Source organism: Neophocaena asiaeorientalis, unplaced genomic scaffold (genome assembly GCF_003031525.2).
Source record: "Neophocaena asiaeorientalis asiaeorientalis breed wild unplaced genomic scaffold, Neophocaena_asiaeorientalis_V1.1 scaffold218, whole genome shotgun sequence".
Classification (NCBI taxonomy): Eukaryota; Metazoa; Chordata; class Mammalia; order Artiodactyla; family Phocoenidae; genus Neophocaena; species Neophocaena asiaeorientalis.
Window position 1 is genome coordinate 11,129,317 of NW_020172818.1, and position 18,340 is coordinate 11,147,656.

General features: G+C 49.3%; 1 protein-coding gene across 1 annotated transcript in view; it reads left to right on the top strand.

The window, feature by feature from the left end:
* The window catches only part of SLC2A9 (solute carrier family 2 member 9), a 174,040-nt gene that overhangs the window by 137,927 nt on the left and 17,773 nt on the right, over nucleotides 1–18,340 (top strand). The window contains 1 exon segment of the mRNA XM_024741797.1: nucleotides 12,160–12,287. Within this exon segment, the coding sequence (XP_024597565.1) occupies nucleotides 12,160–12,287 (128 nt within the window).

Below are 18,340 nucleotides of genomic sequence, written 5' to 3' on the forward strand. Positions count from 1 at the left end.
TTTTAATCATCTGAACGTGGGCTCCCTTCTCTGTGCTCCCCGACTCAGCCTCATAGCTGGTGTGTCAGGAAGACCACGTGTCAAATCCTACCTCTGCTGCGTATTAGGTAAATGACCTTGGGAAAGTCACCTCCCCTTTTCGTGCCTCAGTTTCCTCATCTGTAAGTTGGGGATAATACTGCTGACCTAGTAAGAGTCTTAGGCAACTATGACTCTGCACAGGCAGCTACACCGTGGGTGGGCAACACAGGTAGGTATTATTATTTAAGCTGTTCACCTTGACTGAGAGGATTCCATGGAAGGTTCAGTAGACCTGGGTTAGAATCTCACTTCTGCCACTGCCTTACCAGCCGTGGGACCTCAGCTAAGAGTTTTTACCTTGGGCCCGATTCCCTCATCAGTAGTTTGCCTGGGCCAGTCTCAGCTTGCCCCGGATATCCTGACGTCATTATCAAGAGCAGCCCCTGTGTCTCTGAAAACACATCATACAGTCTCTTCACCCATCAGTCAGTTGGGCATGACACGGCCACCCCCAAGGACTCCTGGGAGGATGAACAGAGAAGAGGCAAAGGAAAACTCCTGATGAACCCAAAAAGGCCCACCCGCCATGTGCCAGACTCACATTTACAGAAACATCAGTCTGAGAGCCAAAGACAAGCAACAATTTAAATTCTGCCACAGCCAGGCACTAGGGCACCATTCTCAGCAGGCGGCAGGATTTGTTGAAAACTTCATTCTCCACCTTTCTTGATCTCAGCATCGCTCATGTATTGCGTTGCCACAAAGCCCAGCTCCTGCCCGCTCTAGGCTCACATTTGAAACCCTTTCCATTGTCTCTTCTCGTTCTTCTCAGTTCTTCCTTATGTAGATCAATTCGGCCTGTCCAAAAATACCTACAACTTGAATTTTCTCTTTCCCCGCATCTCATAAACACAATAAACGCTGCTAAGTGATCAGGAAATAGGTTGAGATACCACTGGGGTGACCAACCACTCCAGGGGTTTCTGAGATACAGGATGTTCTGTATGTAAAGCTGGGACAAGCTGGTCACCCCAGATGCCCCAGGAGTCTAGACTAGAAATCAATTTTTGTTCAGAAAAGGGCAAATTGGTGTCGGCTTCAGTCTTGGACAACACATGACTTTGAAAAACCAGGATGGGTTTCCCCAGAAAGAGACTAAGACAAGGACTCAAGGAACCTGTTTATTTAGGAGATGATCCCAGGAAACACCTGGAATTGGGCACCTGAGGTGGGGAAAGGAAGGCAGCAGAAGGGAGGTGCATTGTGCAGTAAATCACTGCCACGGGCAACCAGAGCAGAATCCTTCTGGGAAAGTCTGAAAAGCTGTAGGAAATACACATCTCAGAGTTATTCCCTGCGAAGTATTTATAGCATCTCCCTGCAGGCAGTCTGGGGAAAAACTGGTGTCAGCTCCCCAGCCCTCTGGTGATGGAAAGCCAGACAAAGTCTTGTGCCTGGGATGTGGCCGGGAGGTGGGTGAGGGGCCAGCTGCACTGAGGTGGGAGGGGGCACCTGGAATAATGGGGGTCACCGACCACATCTGCTTCAGCATTCTGGGATCTTGAGCCAGACAGTACCATGAACCCACAGGATCTGAGATGCCATCTAGCCCAGGGACCATGACTCCATCAGAGCTGTATCCCCAGTGCCCGGCACAGCCTCAGCTCAGAGCAAGAACTCAGTCATTTGTGTTCACTGAACGAATATACAGATCCACTCTGCCGAGACCCAGGCTGAGGGTGTGACTGCCTGGACTTGCAGGTGCCAGGCTCTGTCCCCAGGGTCCTTGACTCTGTTCCGGTCTGCCTTATAACTCAGCATCCGTACTAAAGACCCTTCCTCATCCAGTCGCCCTCGCTTGTCTGTTTCGACAGCCCCTCTAGAGCTCATCCAAATAAGGAAGGATGTTAAATTGTGCCCATGAGAACTGACTCCTGAGACCTCTGACCTCTGGCTTTATTGAAATGTAAACTCCTGATCAGGCTTTGTACATCCTCTGAGCGTGCTGAACCTACCAAACAGAACACGTCCTGATAGATTTGAATGTGTTTTCCTACCTGCACTCATTAGAGTGGGGCAGCTCCTCATTTTTAATTAGAATTAGCAGAGTCCGTTTGGCCTTATGTGGCCCATTTGCTCCTGAGCTGCTTCGAAAACATCCCCTCCCCCAGAAACTCCAGTACAGAGACCTTCAGACCCAAGAATTTGACCTAAAAGTCCAGATTAAAGAAATACCACTAGACTAAAGTCTTCATCAAAACATACTAACTGGTGGTCAAGAGGGGACTCGCTTTGTGTTTCAGTGGAGTGCAGTTCAGAAAAGAGTCTAAGTCTCATGGTGGATCTTATGCAAATTCAGGTTAGAATCACAGAAGATGGTTGTTAATGATGCTGAAGGGCACAAAATACTTTTACGCAAACATTTCTCCAATTTTTTTCTCAAGTTCCCAATGATCGTGTCCTAACCAGCATCCCTATCCGCCTCCACACTCTCCCTCCACAGACACAGGCTCCACTCTGCATCCAGGACTGCTTTCCCATCACAAATCTGATCGTGGCTCTCTCCTGCTAAAGCCTTTCAGCTGGTCACTGCATCTCCCACCTGCAAACTCCAAACCCCCTAGCATAGCAACCTAGACTCCAGGATCCACCCAGCGGACCCTCCAGGCGATGCATCTGCTGTCCTATCTCCCCCGTCCAAGCTGGGTTCCCACCAAACAGCACCCTCTAGACCCACCCCCATGCTCTGCCCCATGCTGGCCCCCCGGCCCAGCTAGCCCTCCATCCACCAGCCACAGAGTGAATTTCCACCTGGCACTTAAAAGGCTTAACTGTCTGTCATCATTTCCTGTTCATTCGTCCATTCCACAAACATCTATTGAGCGTAAATGTCTATTAAGGAACACAGTTGCTATGGGGAAGGCAACGGTGAGCAAAAGAAACAAGATACCTGCCCTCAAAGAACACAACAAACAAGCGGAGAATAAAGCAATTAAAAGATAGTGATACCATCCATGGAAGGACTAGGTGGTGGTGATGGCACCTCCTCCTTCTGTCCAATTAAATTCACGCCAAGTCTCAATTCCCCTCCTGGAGGAACCTCCCTTCCCTTTCCTTAGGAGACATGCTCCATGCGGGTGAGACCACAGGCTGGGGTCAGGACCTCTGCCGCTTAGCTGCTTGGGCTGGGATTAGGCTGGGAGGAAGGGGAGAAAGATGCCATCACAAATATATTATCACCTACTGGGAGCCCAAGCCCATGATAAGTAAATTGCCCACATCCCTTGTGCCCTGAAGTATGTCCAAAGCTGGGGACATTCCCAGCAGTGGGAATAGTCAGCATAGGCAGGAGCTACGAATTCCCAAGGACAGTGACTAGAGCAGACAGGCTAGCTTGGAAACCCTGAGACATGGAGAATCTCACTTCATCAATCTGGCCTCAGTCTCCACACCTGGAAGATGGGGATGGGGCTGGACAGGTGGTGTCTGATTTTGCAGCATCTCTGGATACAAAAGGAGCAAACTGCCTTTGCTCTTTCAGTTCAGGCCAAGGACGGCTGCTGACTTGTAATTCCTCCTTATCTATGACTGGAAATGTCTGATGCTGTATCCCTATGGAGTTTATCACCCCCTTTCTGAAATAATTTAAAACTCCACAAAGGGGAAGCTTTTCCAGAGTCTGACACATAGGAAGTACTCAACGCATGAACTATTTTTATTGTTAAAATTGCTCTGAAGGGGTGTGGTCCAGGAGAATGTTAATCTCTTGTGATGGGTTTGGCCTTTTTTTTTTTTTTTTGCGGTACGTGGGCCTCTCACTGTTGTGGCCTCTCCCGTTGTGGAGCACAGGCTCCGGACGCACAGGCTCAGCGGCCATGGCTCACGGGCCCAGCCGCTCCGCAGCATGTGGGATCTTCCCGGACCGGGGCACGAACCCGCGTCCCCTGCATCGGCAGGCGGACTCTCAACCACTGCGCCACCAGGGAAGCCCATGGCCTTCTTGACTTAGTGGACCCCCAGATGCTGGAGGCTCCTTGAAAGCGGAAGTTGAGTCTACTTCTTGCCCACCATGGATGTCCCAGCATCTGGCTCATAGTTGATACACAAAGAACATGTATTGAGTGAATGAATGATGAGAAGATGGTAGCAGTTGTTATGATTGAGCCTTTGCTGCATGTTGGACACATTGCTAAGCACTGTCTCATTTAATCCCCAAACCATGCTAAGAGGTAGGAACTGCAGCTCTATCCTCATTTTATAGATGAGAAAATTGAGAGCCTTGTGACTTGCTGTGGTCACACAGACTGTAAGTGGAGAGTTTATCTGACTCCAAAGCCAGCGCTCTTAGCCACTAGCCTGGGCGCCTCAGCATGGTCATAATTTACATGTGCTGAGTAGACAGGCTTTACTAAGTTTTCAAATAGCTCATCCAGTGCTCAGGTTATAGGCTTAGAGAAGGACCACAGCCTCCCACATGTGGTCTGTGGAGCCAGAGGTGCCCACTGAGAGTCAGGATGGGACGAACCTCTGGAAGGGCTCCAAGGAGGTGGGCATCTGAGCTCCCCAGAGACAAGGAGACAGCCTTGCCTCTCCTGTTGGGCTGAACAGGCATCCTCCGAGGTAAGGAGCTTCCAGAGCGGGCAGCCCCTTTGGGCACTGCTCAGCTTCCTGCACCAGCTGGGTTCTGGTGCCAGCTCCCCGCAAGGCTGCAGACTGTGCTCACTGATTGCTGAGAAGCTCCCGCCTGCCATCGTAAAACAAACTTGTTTGGAAATCCTGCCTGTCTCCTGGGGAAAGGGCAGGGGAGAGAGTCTCCTGGGGAAAGGACAGGGGAGAGAGTCTTTTCCCCCAACCAGAAGCTCTTGGTTTGGGGACAAGACCCATCATTTATAGCTTGTTCCACCTTGGGCAAGCCACTCTGTTACTCGGTGCCTTGATTTCCTCACCTGTCCAGTGAGGATTAGAATGTGGGCTAGTAGATTCTGAAAATGCTCAGCACAGGACTTGGTACATAAATGTTGGGTGAAAATGGGTGAGTGAAGGGACAAACAAGATTAAGTCTAGGGAAAGAAACACAGCAAACTAACCATAAAGAATTTTCAAACTGATTATATTTGATTTATAAAAATTTAGTAAGCCATTTTTCAAAGCTGGTACTTAAGGGGAAAATGTATGTAAAGGCTTATGTGACTTATGGACACACATATGGAGATTTTTTAAGGGATTTCTAGGCATTTTAAAGGGCTTTTGAAATTGATGATAGTGGTTCCATTGAAGAATTTTAATAAAGATGAATTATAGGAAAGTTTGGACAGTTGCCCTTTATTTCTTTTCTATACAAATTGAGATTTTTCTCAGGTACATGGCAAGAGCTAGAAAACAGCAGAGGAAGAGGAAGGGAGCTAAAGAAAATGTGCAGGGAAGCTTGCCAGGGGCATAAATAACGAGGGCTGTATTTGCTGGAACGTGACATACACGCATTGCTAAGCAGGCTGCATTTGATCCTCAAAACAATGCTAAGAGATAGGAAGTAGTGTTATCTTCATTTCATAGATGCAAAAACTGAGAGCCATAGATGTCCTTTCCCATGGTTACATAGCCAGTAGGTAGAAATGTGGGAATTTCAATCGGGTTTGTCTCCAGAGGAGAAAGAACGGTTGTGAGAATAGACCTGGTGTCAGATGGCTCCTCGTGGTGGGCACCAGGGGGCGCGATTGTCCAGTACAGCTTGGTTGTTACAACAGTGAGCCAGAGACAGGAGCTTTGTGCCACACCCTGCTCCATGCTCTAACCATAGTGTGACCCCCCACCCATGCTCTAACCACAGTGTGATACCCTACTCCATGCTCTTAACCATAGTGTGATACCCTACCCCATGCTCTTAACCATAGTGTTACATCCCACCCATGCTCTTAACCATGGTGTTCTACTCCCATTCCTGAAGCAAATACTAAGATATCTAAGATATAAACACTTAACTACTCAGACATACATATTGCAGAGGCCATCGTGAAGTCTAACGCCTGGAGAATAGATGTCAGTAGCAAAGATGATTGGTGTCCCTCCTCAAATCCCCTCTAACCCTAACCCGAACCCTTTCAGGGCATCCCAATAGGACCTGCAGCTGCCACCACATGCACCTTTACCCTGAGGGCCTACAGACGTCACTTAGCCCAATCTTATGGCCGCCAAAAGCGCTGCCCGAAGAGCAGCCCTCAGTCGATGACTGACAGGTTTGGTGGATCCATACCCAGCTCCCTTGCCTCTCAGATGGGACAGCTCTGAGATGTGTTTTCCACAGTTTCCCAAGGGTCTCCAATTGGAGTAAGCTCTGGTTGTCCACAGTGGTAACTTGTTGATGACATATCTTTTATTCACTTCCTTCAGTTACCCACACTTTTACTAGTATTTCCTAGGATCAACTCACACATAAACTACTGTCAGGGTTTGCTTCTGGGGGAATCCAGAATAAGATAGCCAAATAAAATAACAAATAATTGCCAAATAAGATAACAAGATATGTTGACCAAGAGATGTCATCATGGGGGCTTATCTTCAGTGTTTAAGTTGTATTGTATGATTAGGCAATAGGTATTGAGTGCTGTAATATGTCTTGTTTCCATCCTGTATCCAGGCATACGGGGAAACAACAGGACAAATTCATTGTCATCTTTCTATCCTTTTTAGCTGAAAGTTGCAGTCAAAAGAAAGCAGCGTTTGCAGTCAAAAGATCCAACTCTAACACTTACAAGTGGGACTAGTAACTTAGGTAAGGCCCTTCATCTTCTAGAGTCTTAGTTTCCTAATCTGTAATAATAATTCATAACTCATAGTTTGGTCGTGAAGAAAGAGTCAATGAGATCAGGCATGTAAAATCTTTTCTCAAATAGTAATGTCCACAAAATAAAAGGCCCCCAAACAGATCATTTTAAACAAGGCGTCCCCTTGTCACAATCCTTTACACAAAAGTATTGTCTTCAACTGCCCTTTAATTTTGAAGCATATAATTTTAAGATAAGCAGCATCTACACACCTACCAAAAGGAACACCAATACCTTGGTTTTAAAAACCTAATCATAAAGAGATTTCAGGTAAATACGGTCATGTATAGCCTGGTTATAGGATCTCCCTCCCCCAAATATCTAACAAAATGAGCAGAAAAAAAATAATTTTTTTTGAAAAAAAAACAGTAATAACAACCAAACAAATCTTTACACCGAAAAAATCTGGCCATCAACCAAACAAAACAATTATACCATGGACTTTGAAAATTTGCACCAATTAAGGATAATTCTAGTGTGGGGCTAGAATTCGGTCTCCACTCCTCAGAAACATCACTAACCAGAGAAGGGGATTCAAAAACGGTTAAGAACTCTCACACTAACATCCTAATCTGTGAGGGAAATAGAGTAAGGAAGTGAGTCGGCAACCCTGGGGAAAGATAAAAAGATGCCTTCCCCCACAGCAAACCTCAAAGGCCCTGGGGCTTCTCAATTTCCAAGACTTTGTCCTAATTTGAGAAGACCAGTTGAAGCCCACAGAAGTAGAAAATCCCCCTGACCCTGTGGAATGGGTTCTGCAGGTCACGTCACAAAATCTCACAGGAAAGAAAAAGCAGAGCCCAGACCTCCCAGAAGAGGCTTCTGGCAGCCCTCACCACCTTCCGCCTACAACCCCATTCCCACCTTTTATAGAAGTTAGTGGAAGATCATACTCACACCTCAAACTGTGGCTTGAAAGACAAGACAACCCAGGAGACAAAAAGAAAAGGTGCCAAAGATGACTCACTTGCCATATCAGAGCAGATGGAAATCTGGACGGAGCGCCTCACTCTACATATAGGAAAGGAGAACAGGAGCACAGGGCAAGCACCAGCATGGCACATGGAAGAAGGAAGAAAGGAAAAGAAGGGAGGAGAGAAAGAGGGAAGAGATTGCCCAGGGCGTGAGGAATGTATGCAGAAAACAAGAGAATAAAGTCAGTTGAGAGACTGTAGGTGCAGAAGAGAGACAAAGTTGATCCAACATAAGGATAACAATTGTCTCAGAATAAAGAATCCAACATGTAGAACAGAAGTTTTCAAAAGTATAACCTAAGGAATGAATAAAGAGTGAATCTGTAGTCAAAGGGACACACCATGTTCTAAGAAAGATGGTTATGGGAAGATCAACACAAGACCCACCATAGTTAAGTTAATAAACTTCAAGGTTAAGGAAAGATGTCTTCGGGGCTTCAAGCAGAAAAAGCCAATCACTAAAGCAGAAATATCAGACTCGCTCTAGGCTTTTTTATAGCAACATTCAATTTGCCAAGTACCGAAATACAAATGAGGATCAATCCTGGGTGGAAGGTTTAGGGATGACTTTTGTTTTCTTTTTATGCCTTTCTATATTGCATGCTTTCCTTAATTGTTTAAAAGGAGCAAATATTATGATAATCAGAAAAAAATGATAAAGCTATTTTCATTTTGAAAAGCAAAACAAAGATAGAGGACCTGCAAGAAACCTGTTCTGTTTCCATATCAAACCCCATTCCTTCTCATTTTACCTTGGATTCAAAGAAACAGACCACGAGAGGCTCAGGAAATCAGGCCACCCATGCCTTTAGGCAAAAGAGAAACAAGTGAATTCCAGGACTTGGGAGAGCATTCAGATAAAACCATGAAGACTGCTAAGTTCCTTTCACATATTTTAAAGATCGTCAGTGTCTTACACTTGCTTCCTTCACAATGGAGTAATTGTAAAAGTCACCCAGCCTTGAGTGTGAGTCCCACTAGTGATGTGATTTGAGGAAATTACTTAACTTTCTTAGGCCTAGGTTACTTTATATGTTAAATGGGGAAAAAAAATGATAGTAGTAACTACCACATAGCAGTGATAATTAAATGAAATGATGTATGTCAAATGCTTTTCCCAATGCCTGTCACATAGTTACCACCACCATCATTCAGCAACCGAAGCGGCACCATTATCTCTATTATCATCATCACCACCATCATCTTCATTTCTACCATCCCCATCATCACCATCACCATCACCATCCTCACTAGCATCATCATCAAGACCATCCCCATCATCATCATCACCATCACCATCACCATCACCATCACCATCATCATTATCACCATCACTCCTTGTTAAGAGACTTTGGGCTTGTCACTCCCCTTCTCTGAGCTTCAGCTAACTCATAAAAAGGGGGGAAATAACTCAGAGGAGTTTTAAACTAGTATCCTAGTAGCTAACAATTATTAAGTAGGTAACACTTATTGAGTACCTCTCATGGGACAGACTTATACTAAGTACTTGCACACAGTTGTTCATTTAGTCCTCACAAATACCCTGAGCAGTAAGTCCCTGCTATCATACTTCACATGTGAGAGATCTGAATTCTAGAGGGATCTGGTGGAGCCAGGACTTCAACCTGTTCTGACAACAGAGCCCAAGCCCACTAGGCCTCACCACCTTCTTTGGTTGTGAGGTTCAAAGGAAATAATGGAAATGAAAACCCATCGGCACAGTGAGCTGTGTAGGATCCCCATGGTTGCTTATAATTGTTCTTGGGGGGTGGCCTGAAGGTCTGATGAAGGAAACAGAGAAGAGACCTGATGTAGATGTCCTGTGAACCCAGGGTATCTTAATCATTCCTCCACTGATCCTGAAAACCTTTACAGAGCACCTGGTACGTGTGTCCTAGGTGCTGTGCTGCGAGGAGGGCCATAACCAATAAACAAGTCATGGCCTCAGCCCTGAAGCCACAAAGAAAGTACAGGGAGGCAGGTTCGTCAATGTTCTGCTCCATTTGGAAGCTGGTGCACCAATGTTAACTGAGTTATCCACAGATGCTTCCAAAACACACCTAGGAAAGTCAGGGAAGGTGAAACACCAGCCCTCAACCCTCTTCAGGCTTCAGAATAGCTGGGAACTGCCCCCTGGGATATGCAGCAAGGCTCACGGCAGTGTTATCTGCAGGACCAACTGGGTGTGTGACACATACGTTTTCCAACAACGCAATATCACGTGCTCTACAGACCTAAGGTTGGTTTTAGCACATTTCAACGTGCAATCATTGTTCCTGCACATTTTGATAGATACCTTTAAGATAAAGAGACTCCCCCTTTTGTAATAAACTGCATATCAAAGCTTTTCAAAATTAAGTGTTGAGCATTTAATTCAAGTAAGTAAATACCAATCGCCTGTCTACTCTGTGTCAGGCAAATGGAGATGCTGCCTGCCCTGGAGGCCTCACAGTCTAGCGAGGGGTCGGGGGTGGTCCATTCTGAGTCATTTTTGAGGTGCGGAGTCCAAGGCTTGCTGGCAGCATGCTGGGGTGATTGTTGTGAAAACTCTGGAGAGACGCAGACTTGAGCTGGTCCCCTCTGTGACCTCGGGTTGCTTGGTTGAACTTGATGATGAATGTTGCATTGGTGTGCAGCGCTCTCTCTAAAAGCTTTGCGTCCGTGGGATGGAGAATTCCCAAATTCGGCCCCTTCCTTCCATCCCCACCGCCACCATCTGAACCCTCTAGACAACCATCGCCTCCTCCTGCATCCAGCCCTGCATCCTCCGGTCAAGCAGCTGTGATCTCTACAAAATGCAAACTGATCACATCAACCCCTACTTCAACCCCCTCACTGGTTTTCTTCAATGGCAGCCCCTCTCCTTGATCTCCAGAGGCTGCTTAATTGGCCCTGCTCACCTTTGCCACCTCATTCCATGCCTCTCTACCCTCCCTCAGGTGTCCAGACGGACTGGCCTCTGTTCTGGACCTTGACCCAGTCCTTTTCACCCCTAAGGGTCTCAGCCCTCCCATCCCTCCACCCCAAATCTAGCAAGATCTTCCCCAGATCTTCACAAGCTGCATCTCTTCCTTCAAGCCACATCTCCACCGTCACCTGCCCGGAGGGCCCTCCCCACAGCTATTAACCTAGATCCCCACCCCCTCCACTGCCCTGAGCATTTCCTCCAATGCTTATCACATGCTGCGATTATCTATTGCTCCTTCACTTCCTTTGTAAGAAACAAGTCACCTTGTCTCTCTCACCAGATGAGGGAGTCTCAGCAGGGCAGGGGCATTGCCGCTCTCCTCCAAGACTGTGGGACCAGGCCCAGCACAGCCAATAATCACCGAATCTTGATGGAATGAGCCTGGTGGTTCCCAAACTGAGATGGGCAAAGGCCCTCAGGGTTTCCCCTTCTACTACCCATCCTGTCTTTTCTGTGGACCTCCAAGGTGTAGGTCTGATTCGAGTGGAGACTCCTGTTGAGGACGGCGGGGAATGGGGGTGTCATCCTGAACCCCAGGTCCTGCACGTGGTCACAGGGCCCACTCAGGGTCACAGACTGAGGGTGCAGACTCAGAGAATCTCAGCCAGGTGTGGTGCCCAGAGGGCACTGGGAAATGTGACCCAGTAGTTTGGGTTGCCACGGTGACGAGGGGCCCTCCCGGCTTCTGGAGGCAAGGGGTGAGAAACATTCTGCAATCACGCAGGACAGTCTCTCAGAATAAAGCATTGTCCCGCCCCAATGACAATGATGTTTCTGCTATTACTCCACTGCTGGGGCGACTCAGGGACTGGGGCCCACCAGGCATCCAATCGAGAAGAGGTAAGGACTCCTCTCAAGCAACGATTAGCAGAAAAACCTTGAGATTTGGAGGTCTGAGTCCCAAACCTGAATCTCAGCTCCGCTACTCAGGAGCTGAGTGACCTTGGCTAAGTCAAGTAACCTCTCTGCGCTTCAGTTTTCTCATCCAGGGAATATGGTAGCCAATACCTGGCTGACTCAGTTGTTCTGAAGATAAATTATAAGCATTCCTAGCACAATATATTCAGTGTCAGTTGCCTGGTACGTCATGTTGATACACATCGTACTCAGTCCGTGGAGGAGCACATCTTGATTCAGAGGGCATTTGGAAAGCCAAGAGGATGAATCATCTCTCATTTGGGTGGACCAGCTCAGGGGAATGGTTTATGTTACCTTTAGGGGTTACAGGCTGTAACTCCAGCACCCACTCCCAAAGGCATCACTCTCCCAGGTAGAGCCGGCTCTTAGCGGGTGGCGGTCCCCTGCCACATAGAGATGGGTGCTGGCGGCCTGACCTTCCCAGGGAGATTAATCTGCGCCCTGGCTCTGGTTGCAGGCGGCATCCCCTTCATCCTGACCGGCGAGTTCTTCCAGCAATCGCAGCGGCCAGCTGCCTACACCGTGGCGGGAACCGTCAATTGGCTCTCCAACTTTGCCGTCGGGCTCCTCTTCCCGTTCATTCAGGTATGACCAACAAGGGGGCTCTTGCTCGTGAGATCCCCTTCGAGTGATGGATGACTTATAACGCAGACTGAGCCTGAGCCTCTCTCAAGTGGAAACTCTATTGACCCAAGGATGGCAAAAATGTAGTTTGGCCTAAATCCTTAATCCTTTTTCTCCCTCCTGCGTGGTCCGGGAGCTGCTCCTAAATGCTAAGGGCTGTCTCAAAAGAAGCGGGCTTCCCGTCGCTGAGGGTCTGCAGGGAAACCTCGGGGGGGATCTCAAACCTGCATTTTTACAGTGCACTCGTCCTGGTGTGAGACAAGGTCCGTGTCATATTTCCAGGGCACGCTGCCACCCTGCCATGCATGTAGCATCCTCAGGTGATCCATCGCCAGCATCACCACAGCTAATGGGGTCATTGTCCCAAGGGTGACCACCCTTGACAGGAGAATGATAACTCAGGAAACAGATACAAGTTCTATTGGCATAAAGAATCTATCCATTCACTCACTCATCCATTCCACACATATTTACTGAGTCCCTACCTTTTCCCCGGCACTGTTTCAGGCAATGAGGATAGAGGGGAACTAAAGCCTGTGTTGCATGGTCTTGGAGCTGAAACGGGAAGCAACAACAGAGGTGGACATGCTGTTTTAGGTGGGGCAATCAGGAATGGCCTCTCAAAGGAGGTGACCTCAGAGCAGAGACCCGGGTGAAGTGAGAGAGCAGCCTGGGAATGGAGATGTCCAAGCAGAGAAACAGCAAGTACAAAGGCCCTGAGGCAGGGCCATGCTTGGACTGTGTAAGGAACAGCAAAGAGGCCAGTGTGGCTGGAACAGAAGGAACAAAAAAGACAGGAGAGGCAAGAAATTACATCTGAGAGTTCTCCAGGGCCAGGAACACAAAGACGAGGACTTTACAAGTGTTCCGCACAGAGCAAGGGTCCCAGCTGCATTCCAGGAGGGAGGGTCAAGCTTCTCTGCCCTAATTCCCACCAGGGTTCCCTGCTGCCCAGAGAGCAGGTGACACCACTGGTGAAGGTGAGAATCCATCAGAAACCTCTGAGAAGGAACCCACCATCTATTTTCAGGGCCTAATTCAACCCTCCTCTTTTCATTAACTAGTGCCAAGCCCAGCACATTCCAGAGACTCTGCTGCACGCTGGGCTGAGTGAAGGTCAGTGGCCCAGCTGCAGGCCACGTGATGGGTACTCCTGCATCCCCGACTGTAGCGCAGTTACTCTGCACCAGCCTCCCTGCACGTGGCTTTATGAATTCACGTCACCATCATGCAGGCCTGAGCTGCGGTTTCTCATCCTCTCCATCCTGCAGAGAAGCTGAGGCTCAGGGAGTAGACGGGGTCAGCCCCAGGTCCTGAGTCACTGTCCAACCCGGTGGCTCTGCCCTGCCCCCTCTTCCTCGTCGACATTCTCCATGTGCCACTCTGTCTCAGCCTCAGAGTTAGGGGCTGACGCACTTTGCAACTTTTAAAGCATCCTGACTCAGCTACAGCCGTTGCATCTCTGAAACGAAAGTGCCACGGGGAGGCCATGGACCAGAGAATTAGAGACGGTTCCTCGTTCATTTACTCCATCCTCGGGGCACCTTCACTCGGCTGGGCCCAGAACACAAGTTGTCTTTTCAATTGACTTCAAACCTTAAATGGCTTTTTCCACTTTGGTTCAAAGCCAGCAGAGCCAGGGGGTCAGTACAATATTCATTATTGTGGGGAAAATTCACTTTAAATCGCTTCCTTGCCAACGCACATCTCCCCACCACCCTTACAAGTTAAGTGAGACATTCTAGAGCCTTCACACAACCCGCAACTAAGCTTTATGTGTCCTGGAAGTAGGCCACATCTTCTGAGAGATTTTGGGGGGGCATGAAAGACCTCTGGACCCCCAGACCAAAAAAGGGCATCTCACTTTCCCGCTGCAGTTTGGGAGTTAACAGCACTGACATGCCACTAATGCAGCGTTTACTGGGTGCTTGCTGAGTGCCAGGCGCTATTCAGCCCTGTCAGTGTTGGGAGGTAGGGTCTGTATTTCTCCCTTTACAGACCAGGAGCCTCAGAGAGATGCTCAGAGAAATGACAGAGCCAGGTTTGAACCCCTTCTCTCACCCTCATCGGTAAGACACGGGAGGAAAAAACCTTTGGTTATAAGCAGATGACTCTTTTAAAAGCCCGTTTGACCTGGGGTTGAGTAGTTAATTTATCTTTAAGCACACAGTCTCACACACACACACACACACACACACACACACACACACACCCCACACAAACCGCTCAGAGAGGTCTCCAGCTGAAATCGGATTTCTGTGACTTTTATTTCACTTTGTTCATTTAGCAAATCGTAGCCCATCCACAGCGTCTCCCAAGTAGAAATGCGGTACTGCATTTACCTTGAGATATTTTCTTAGTCCAGTGAGTCTGGCCCAGATTCATGCTCAGTGCATGCTAGCTCAACATACGCAGCTGGCTTACATGTCAAGGAAAGGGTAGAGGAGAGGACAGTGACCACAACTGGGCATTTGCTATGTACCAGGTCACATGTGCAGTCACGCCACTGCATGGAAAGGCTTATCAGCCCCATGTGTCAGTCAGGATGGGCTGGGGTTTGCTGCAGGAAGAAACAACCCCCAAGCCTCAGTGGTGTTAAACCACCTGGGATAGTGGTAATGTTCACTGCAGGGGAGACTAGAGATTCTGCCCCAGAGCTTCCTGACTCAGGGATGTTGGCTGGCAGGACCCTTCTCTCTGAAATAACTGCCCCCATGCCAGGTGGAGGGAATGTGGCAGGTCTCACACCTGCCAGTTAAGACCTTGGCATGGCAGTGACGTGTGTTCTGTGCAACTTTCCGTGATTGAAAGTCACACGACCACAACTTACCTAAGGGGAAATGCACGCTGCCTTGTGTCCCAAAGGGGAAGAGCCAGAAAGTTTGCGTCCTTCCCTGATGAGGACCCTGGCCCGCTGTTTGAGGAGGAAAGTTGGGCTCAGCAGGCTTGGGGGACTTACCCGAGGCACCGGAGCTCAGTAAGAACATGGTCATGGCCACGGACTTGTGTTCTTCCTCTACCCACAGGGCTTTTACCGGTTTCACGCTCCTTTCACAATAACCCAATTTCTGATGGCCTTGAAGACGTGTTGGGGGATCATGTTCATTCCAACTGGCTCACTTCCAGCCCGGCGCTCACCTGCCTGGGAACCCCGGGAGCCTGAGAGGTTCCTGGGGTCACAGCTCATGCTGGGTCACCCTGCCATGATACGTCTCTGAGGGCAAAGTAGGACCAGGACTCCGAGAGTTATAATGTCCCTCCTGCAAGAGCCGTGTGCTAAGACTGTCACCACATGTAAAAATGCATCCATTTGCGCTTTCAGGATAATCTCATAGAGAAGTCAGCTCCAGGGATGCTGAGAGCCTGGCCTGGAGCAGGGGAGTAAGGCAAAGGAGGGCTCAGCCTGGTTTAAGGGCTAAGGGGTGGAAGGGGTGCCACCCTCCCAAAGAGCTGAGGTCCCACCAGGCACAAATGATACACATCTGCATGCCCATCTTAGAACATCCAGACCAGCTGTTTCCTCTCAGACACGTCGGGACACAGGTGTCATGGGAGGGTTGGGAGAATCACTCTTTATAAGCTTGGGTTTCAGGGCTTGGGGCAATGCAGGGAGAAGTACAGGGGGTGGCAAAGAAAGACAAGTGGCTGGGGAAGGCCTGGAAGACAGGTCTCTGACCCATTCCCTGGGAGGTGCTGGGCTCATATCGCATCACTGCCTTTGGCATTTGGGGCTAGAGCTGGAGAGAGGCATGGATCCCACATCAGAAAGGGACCACCTGACCTTGACCTTGACCTTGCCTGGAAATGTCTGCAGGACGTCGTGAAAAGCTGGCAGGATCTCGTGGGAAACAAGAGACTTGTGAGGACCTGGCCCAACACAGTGTAGGCAGGGGACCCGCTGTGAGTGCGTGAATCCCCTCGCTGCCCCTCTGCCAGGCCGTCAGCAAGCCTTCGCTTGGAGTCCTCTGAATACAGGAGTCTCAGGGCCGCTGGAGGTGGGCGATTCCATTGTTCCAAATCAAATCCTTAGAGCCCGCCCCTTGTACTGGCCAAGACTATGGGCCTATGAGGGTGAACTTCTGTGTCTGTCTCCGGGACAAGGCGACCAGAGCCTGCAGGCTGGGCCCTAAGCTACGCTGTATCCAGATGTGTGGCCTGAGGCCTGGTCTCGACCAAATGAATGGCTGAGTGGGAGGTAACGTCTGTCAGGGACCCACAACGGGGCACAGGACACACTTGGTCTCATTGAAGTAACACTGAGTGTCACGACCGGGCCAAGATCACACTGTTACTGAAGAGTAGGACCAACATTCAAAGCCCAGTCTCTCTAGACCCTCCAGGGTGCCCCCGTGCAAAGAAACCACCTAGACTTCAAAATGCACATATTCATTCATTCATTCATTCATTCTATAAACGCTTGCCAAGTCTACAACATGCCAGGCATTGCTTGAGGGTCTGGGGACACAACCTTGGGAGGCTCTAAGCCAGGGCAGTGGTGGGCTGTGGGAGGGGACAGGTATGAACCCCAGGGGGCTCACACCAAGCAGTTCTCACAAGAGGGAGGTTCTCCCAGCTGCAGCAGTCGGCCCGGGAGGCATCTCAGAGAAGAGGCACAGAGCACAGCCTTGAAGCATGAGGGGCGCTTAGATCCGTTGTGATGCAGAGGAAGGGCATCCCAGGCAGAGGCAACAGCGTGAGCAAAGGCTCAGATCTGTGGAGGTAAATCCTGAGTGTAGAGGCGCCAAGTGGTCCAGAGTGGCCGAGGGTGTTGGGGTGTAGAAGTAGTATTGTCGGGAGGAGGGCCAGGCAGGAAAATTCGTCTCCAATCGTGGGAGAGCTTAGATGCCGAGGTTGAACTTTTGGGCCCAGATATAAGTGAGGACTCGACTCCAGTGTAAATGCCGAGCTTTATCGTTGACATCAGAACCGCAGACACACCCTTGTTGCGCAGCTGCTTCCGGGTGCTGGTGGATAGTGAGTCCCGTTCTCCTCCCGCCCGCTCCGCTGGGACACACTTACCTTTGCCAGGAGTAGCAACCCATCAGTCACAAGCGTTCCACCCTGGCATTGGCCACAGGGATTCCCACTCCAGCTGCACACCTGGTTCGTGTGGGTGGGTGGTGGAAGTGACCGTGCAGCAAAGCCACAAAGACCCTTCCGAGCCACGACGCGGTGCTGAGCACCCACAGGGGCCCACCCCCTGGGTCCCTTCACTCCTAGGGGGTCTCAGTTTCCATTTCAATTAAAATGGAAATAATGGTCCACAGGATGGTTGTATAGATAAGACGAGATACTACACTGTCTTGGGCCGGGTTCCCTAGAAGCAGAGTGAGAGACGGATGCCGGTGCACAGAAACATCTCATCCCCATGAGTGTAGCTCACAAGGTGCTGCCACCTGTGGGGCATCGTACAGCTGAGACGCGTGAGGCTGGGCACGTCTTTGATTTGTCCAAGGTCGTCCAGCCGTTAACGCTCAGGTTCAAGACGCCAGCTGAAGTCCTCTGGTGTCCACAGCCCAGTCCCCAGCCCAGCACAGGTGCAAATCAGAAGGGATTCGTGGATGTGTGAATCCAGGTGTATCAAGTTGAATGATGGCCCCCCCCAAAGATATCAGGTCCTAATCCCTGGAACCTCCAAGTGTTCCCCTATATGGAAAAGTTGTCTTTGTAGAAGTGATTAAGTAGAGGATCTTGAGGCGGTGGCCCCAGATGCTATCGTAAGTGTTCTTATGAGAGGGAGGCAGAGGGAGATGCGATACGGACAGAGAAGCATGTGAGGGGAATTCCCTGGCGGTCCGATGGTTAGGACTCCACAGTCTCACTGCCAAGGGCGCGGTTTCAATACCTGGTCAGGGAACTAAAAGCCCACAAGCTGTGCAGTGCAGCCAAAAATAAAAATTAAAAAATTTTTTACTTTAAAATAAAATTTAAAAAAAGAAGGAGCGTGTGAGATGTGACCATGGGGGCAGACTGGAGTGACGCGGCCACAAGCTAGGAATGCCAGCAGCCACCAA